This window comes from Syngnathus scovelli, chromosome 11 (assembly GCF_024217435.2).
Source record: "Syngnathus scovelli strain Florida chromosome 11, RoL_Ssco_1.2, whole genome shotgun sequence".
NCBI lineage: Eukaryota > Metazoa > Chordata > Actinopteri > Syngnathiformes > Syngnathidae > Syngnathus > Syngnathus scovelli.
In genome coordinates this window covers 9,812,386-9,819,421 of record NC_090857.1, presented here as the reverse complement: position 1 = coordinate 9,819,421, position 7,036 = coordinate 9,812,386, and the positions used below count along the sequence as shown (strand labels likewise).

At 40.0% G+C, this 7,036-nt stretch overlaps 1 protein-coding gene across 1 annotated transcript; it reads left to right on the top strand.

The window, feature by feature from the left end:
• Positions 1 to 840: 840 nt before the first annotated feature.
• On the top strand, positions 841 to 6,898 carry ptgis (prostaglandin I2 (prostacyclin) synthase). Its single transcript, XM_049732754.1, has 10 exons — positions 841 to 1,006; positions 1,253 to 1,376; positions 1,971 to 2,146; positions 2,230 to 2,370; positions 2,544 to 2,656; positions 2,726 to 2,901; positions 5,595 to 5,763; positions 5,893 to 6,074; positions 6,276 to 6,427; positions 6,562 to 6,898. The coding sequence occupies exons 1-10, from the start codon at positions 936 to 938 to the stop codon at positions 6,716 to 6,718; spliced, it is 1,461 nt and encodes a 486-aa protein (XP_049588711.1). The 5' UTR covers positions 841 to 935; the 3' UTR covers positions 6,719 to 6,898.
• Positions 6,899 to 7,036: the final 138 nt, after the last annotated feature.

Here is a 7,036-nt window from a genome sequence, read left to right as displayed (position 1 = left end):
CGACAATTAATAAAAAGGTGAACGAGTTAAATTATTTCAATATATTAAAAAAAAACTAACCTTAAAAAATACTTGTACACTTCCTGATCCCAACTAACCCCTAACTTTAACCATAGAAGCCAAGTCGACCGTGCAAAACGAGTTTTAAAGATGTTTCGAAAAGTGTGTTACTCCCCTCTGCTGGTGGAGCAGACAACTAACCGCGGTTCATTAAAAAAAAAAAACTCCTCAATCTGTTAAAATAAATGACGGTTCTATTTAAATCTGTACTTCAAAATATTCTCACTCATTCTCATTAGTCACAGTATCACATGCAGCGTGAGCACAAACAAAACAACCTCCACTGCATTTCTTGGAAATTGCGGTGAGATTGCCTGAGGTTCCAATCAGTGTGTCATCACTGTACACCCGCTCATCCTAACTGTAAAATCCTAAATATAGTTTATTTCGCCACATTAGCGTGCTTGCGTCACAGAAGCGGAATGACGCCTGCTCGGAGATATGCATGTCCCAACATCAACCCTCGTTGACATGAGTTCACTCATGACATTGACGTCATTGGTCTGCAAAAAATATTCTTAACAAACAAGACAACTAATGAAATGAGAATTAGATTATTTAATTTAAAAAAAATAATCTGCCAGTATAACAGGAAAACTTAACCTAACAACAAAAGTAAACAAAACCACCAAGCCGAGCCTGCAAATATTATATAATTTTCTTTTCACCCACGATTCCACTAAGTTGTCTGAGTGGAGTGTGGCGGTACTTTACTGTGTTGTGACATTGTGTAATTACGTCAGTGTCAGCAGCCACACCTTTCCACGCCTCTTGACAAAAAAAAAAGAAACGAAGCCTGAGAGCACATATAAGTCACATAACTCTGGTTATGGAGTACATTATTCCAGAGGAAAGACAAGTATCACTTTACAGACATGCTATGGGTACTTTTTTCCCTGCTTACATTTGTACTCGTACTTATTCTCCTGTACTACCCTCGCACCAGGTAAGGTCCTTCATTTTATTTATAGCATGGCGTGCATAAGATTGACTGAAGATTTTTTTTGAACAGGTTAATACACGTTACCGTTATTGTAGCATTGCAATTTGTATTGACGATTCAGACCTCAGCAAAACTGCATCCTTTAAACTGAGACGTGTCGCAAGATCAATTGTTGCAATTCTAAAAGGAATAAACATTGAAACATTTGTGAACCACAATCTGTCTTATCTTTGTCTCTGCTTGACACAGACGGGAAAATGAGCCTCCTTTGGACAAAGGTCTCATCCCATGGTTGGGGCACGCACTCGCATTCCAAAAGGATGTCGCAAAGTTTTTGTCTCGGATGAAGGAAAAACACGGCGATGTTTTTACCGTAAGTAAAACTGTGGGGAGATTTCTTGTAATCCTTCTTGGAGTTACGGGATTGCAAAAGTGGGTCTGTAACAGGAAGAGGAAAACAAAAGCACATTGCAATGTATATATATTACTGCAATACCATCACATTATTTAGCCAATAATATCACATGTCCCACAAATGCAATATTAATCGCAATACAGTGTTTAGATGAGTGGAGCCGCGTCAAACATATTAATCTCAGGGACTATATTTGACTCGACTTCCCCTTTAAAAAAAAAATGTAGTTCAACTGCAGTATAACCGAAACAAAATATTTTTAATTCCTTGGAGCGTTTCACTGTACGTGGGTGTTAAAATACCTTTTTAAAATACTTTTTTCCTTGAACCACTCTCATTTATTTAGTCTTGCTTGCACATTTTAAATTCCTCATTCATGTATTAATATAATGGCTTTCTATTCCTGAAAGCAGCAGTGATTAACAAATCTACACACCCAAGTTGCACAAATTCAACCTGTTACATAATTGTCAGTTTCTTGTTGAGCTCATTCATCAGAAACAATCACATTTGAAAGTCAAATGAGTCAAAGACAAACTATGTGCTTTTCAGGTGTGCGTTGCGGGCCATTACGTGACCTTGCTGTTAGACCCGCGCTCTTTCGACGAAGTACTTTTTGACGACATTCGCCTGGACTTCACCCGCAGCAGACAGCAGCTCATAAATAGAGTTTTCGGTCTTCAGTTGCCAGGCGTGGAGCCGGAAGCGGACAGGATGTTTATGAAAACGTAATGAGTGATTCACTCAACGGGTATTGAAGTGTTGTAATTGTGCAAATCTCACTTAGTCATCTTTGATGGTTGATCTGTAGACATTTTCGAGGTGTCTGTATGTCGGAGATGAATTGTTCGATGAGCACTCACCTTCAGGAGCTACTGCGAGCTGATCTCTCCGGTCAGTCAGAGTGGAGACGAGAGGGACTCTTCAGCATATGTTACAGCCTCATCTTCAGGTAACCTTGTTTCTGGACAAAGAGCCACAAGAGAAATATCATGGGCACATTATTTTGCCACCTTATATATTATTATACTACTTGCAGGCATCTATTCTTTATCCTCTACAAAGAGCAACTAATGTAACTTACTGAATCACTCACAATAGTTTGAAACTTTTCTATGTGTCCAGAGCTGGTTACCTTACGCTGTTTGCCAACACGCAGGACGTCAATACAGTCTACAGCGAATTCCGCAAGTTTGACCATCTACTTTCCAAACTGGCTCGCTGCTCACTCAAAGGAGGTGAGATCTTCACACTCGGTGACTATTATCTGACCGTATCAGTGGGTTGACGTGGAATGTGCATGACAGGGGAGCGCAGGACAGCCCACTCGTCCCGAGAACGACTGTGGGAACTTCTGTCTTCGAACGACGGGTGCAGTGGGAAGGCAGAGTGGCAACAGAACTACCAACGCTTCCTCCAGGAACAAGGAGTGGATGCCGAGATGCAAAAGAGAGCTCTTTTGCTGCAGCTGTGGACCACACAGGTGAGTGTTTATTTTTCTTTTTTACTAGACCAGATACACAAGAACCATACGGTGCATATAAAAAGTCTAAACACCCCTGTTTGGACTTGTTTGCTTTGTTGTGACAACTAACTTCATATTAGTTTCATTAAGCCGATGACAAAAAAAAAAAAAAAATCTAAAAGAAAGTTTATGCAGTCTTATTGTTGTTCTATAATCTGGTTCAAAGTTTTTTAAAGACGCCAGCTCTGTTGCCGAGAATGGATATGAAGCTTAAAGAGCTTAGATGGCATAGAGGAAATTAATCTGCCTGTAGATTAGTTTTCATCAGCCTGCTAATATGGCTGATTTTCTTTCACAACATCCTTCTTCGACTGTTTATCCTGTTCAGCTTCAACGGGAAGTTGGATTCTTGCCAGTTAATGTCAGGGCTAGTCATAAACATCAAATAAACCAAAATCATATGCAGGGACTGCCAACAACTCGCCACGCCTCAACTGTCTGTGAGAATTTGGTGGCATTTAGAAAACAAAGAAAAAGGCTGGGCCAGAAGATTCCTTGACAGCGGTTAGTATAAGAACCTGCCTGGACCTGCACTTTAGTATTTTTTGCTGAAGGAGAAATGACACACCTTGTCATCTTTTGAGTTCATATGCACAGCGGCATTAATCTAAATTGTTTATGTTGAATTTTTTTTTTTAAATGAGGCTTTTATTCTGAAATATATTCTGGATGTCAACAAGGTGAATTTAGTGCAATATGGAAGGTTTATTGTATATAGTAGTGTAAGACTTCCTTGCTGCTTTACATGACCACTAGGTGGCGATAGTAATCTTCTATTGTGCTCTTTGCTGCTGCACACTATGTTCCCAATCCTCATTAAAACCCCACTGGAACAATGACGTTGTGCAATGTGAGGAAAGACCCTCAGTAAGTCACTCTTGGCGTGCTCTGCAGATCAGGGCAAAGACCGTCAGTCAGTCCTCCTGCCTGTTTGTTTGTGCTCCATCATGCCTGCTGGGATCCCCCGAACACAGTCTGGCATGGAAAGTAGAGCAATCTCTGCAGAGAGTAGCAGAGAGAGGGATTAGGAGTGAAGCTAGAAAGGTGTTGTGAAATGTGTCACAAAAAAAGCAGAAGCAGAGGTGTGCACGGAGATTGAAAAGACGCCTTGTACTGCCAAAAAAAAATGCTACTGGGTGATGTCAGCTCTCCACTTGCATAGGATCAATGCTATTGACTGAAACAAATAAGCACTGAAATGGATTTAACTCTGGCTTTCGTCTTTTTGAGGGCAAGCAACCGCACACGAACACATGCACGCAAACATGTACCTGACAGGCACTTGCAATCACTGGCAAACAGGTGGTAAATTATTTAGGAACATGAGTTTTCATCATCATCGTTAATATTTTAGTGCAGAATGCAGGCAGTCAGTGCTTTTCTTTCTTTCTTTTTCGTAAAAACAAACCCTCTACACGCGCTCTTTGGAAATACAAAAAAAATTAAAATAATAATACAGAAATAAATAGGCCTAGACTTAGAAAACAGATTTGTAATTCCATGAAAAGTAGACTCCAAAATATCAATAAAAATTCACAGACCAATTGGAGGGTTTGTGGGGACAACCAGAGGTCCACGGACCGCACTTTGAGAAACACTGTTGAATTTACAATTGGTCCTCTTAGGATAAAACAATTTTCGTCTCATGACACTACAGCAAGAATCCAACAATTCTGTTTGTCTGCTGTCAGAGTGGCTTTTTAAAATGATATTTCAAGCGTAAAGTTTTAAAAGCACAGAATAATTGTCATTAGTGCAGCAGCACAAAACGTTTTACAAAAAAAGGCACACAGGGCGATAAAGGAAAGTAGCCTACTCAGTCGGTTTTTTTTTTTAGGGGGGGGGCATTTTTTGCATTTTAACATTAAAAACGCAAGCACTGGGAAGAACAATGTGAAGGTTGTGTCCTTTATAGAGAAGTGATTGCTGTAATAGCTCCAGGCCTCCAATGGCATACAGCTCCTCAACCCCCCCAAAAAATGACCTAATCATTTTTAATAAAAATTGCCCATAATACCATGAAAAATCCAACAGGTCACCCACTGCCACATTCATCATCCCACCAGAATTCCTTTTGTGTCTCTACTGACGTGATCAGATGGTCATTACCTGCGGATATAGCGGGGCAGGGGGGACAAAGTGGTGCGGCTTGTGCCCATTTGGCCTGGCTGTCAGTGCTCAGATGTGGAAAGGTAAAAAAGAACACCTCCCTTCACCCTGAGCTATTACTGTCTGACAGAATCAGGTGCCTCTCCTCCGGAGGCTGACGGCAGTGTAAGATCAGTCTCATTGATTCTGCTCACCAGACACTTCATTAGGTACACTTGTATGCTGTATCCCGTTACAAGGGCAACTATGCTGTTTTGATTGTGTACTTAATGAAGTTTCAAGTCAATCTATAGAACAGGGATGGGCAACTTGAATTTTGGAGGGGGCTACAACTTTTCAACAGTGCTACATGACATACATATTAAATATTGACATTTTTATGTCAATGTTGAATTTTTTTTTTTTTCACATTTTACATATTTCCCATTTTTATGAGGAATTTTTGGTGTTTGCCTAATTAAATAAATCTTCTAATCTACTATAATTCCCAACTGAAATATCAATACCTATCTTTTTTTTTTTTTTAACTTCTTTTCATGTAGTGTAATGCTGGACCTGCAGCCTTTTGGCTCCTTGGCTTTCTGCTCACTCACCCCGAGGCTATGAAGGCAGTCCAGTCAGAGATAAGGGGCCTTCCTCTGGAGGACAGCTCCCTCCAGCAGACCCCCAGCATGGCCAGAGAGAAGAGGACACACTGTACACCCATACTAGGTACGTGTCAGCATCCAGCCGCTTCAACCTGGATGGAAAACCACATTAGTAAACATCCCAACAGAACTAGACAGCATTTTTTGTTTGTAAACACATTATTCAAGTTAGCTAACTCCCTCCGTCCAACAGACAGCGTTGTGAAAGAGACCTTGCGACTCACTGCCGCTGCAATGATCAGCAGAGATGTGGTGAAGGACAAAGTTCTGCAAATGGCTGATGGGCAAAAGTACCACCTAAGACAGGGGGATAAAGTGTGTCTCTTTCCCTTTCTGAGCCCACAAATGGACCCAGAAATACACCAAGAACCGCAGGTACTGTGTGCTAAGTACGGACTTTGGTGTCAACACATTTAGAGGACAAGGAACTATATTTATTTACTCAAGTGGGTGTAAATACCTCACGCAGCTCACCCAACAAAAAAAAAACATTTTTGTAAAACTTCTACTATCATTTTCAAACCCACTTCTACGACTGTAAAATTAATATTAATAATTGAATTTCCTTTGTGACAGATTTTCAAATATGACCGCTTCTTAAATGAAGACCTGACAGCCAAGGAGGATTTCTGCAAGGATGATAGAAAGCTGAAATATTTTACCATGCCCTGGGGCGGGGGCAGCAATGTGTGCGTGGGGAAAGATTTTGCAGTGACAACCATTAAACAGTGAGTGTTTTAAGATCTTTCCGTCATGTAAATACACGATCAAAGCACATCATGCTGGTCACATGATATATTTTGATGAAGCACATTGAACACCAAAGAGTGTGTGTTTGAATTTTACCTTCATTTGCATCCAGATTTGTGCTCTTGATGCTGACCCATCTGGACCTGGAATTGTGTGAACCAGAAGCTCAAGTGCCACCCGTCAATTCAAGCCGCTACGGTTTCGGAATACTCCAGCCAGAGGGAGATCTTCTAGTCCGCTACAGACCAAAGAGAATAACGTCAACTTAATTTAATCAATGGATATTTTATTGATACGTGTATATTTATTTATTCCACTGTTATTTTTGTATATACTGTACATTTATTATGTTGAGTGTATTTGTCACATGGTTTTGTTCTAGGACCTGTTTGACTTACAGTATTTAATAATTGACCTAAAAATACATTATTAAAAAAACGTAAATCACACTAGATGGTATGTCATTTACCCAACATATTCAGATTTATTCTAAATTCATTTGCATCAGTTACTTAGTTATTCAAGTATTATTCAGTCAGAATATTTAAAAATATAAATATGCTATGCTTTGTAAGAATCACGTAAAC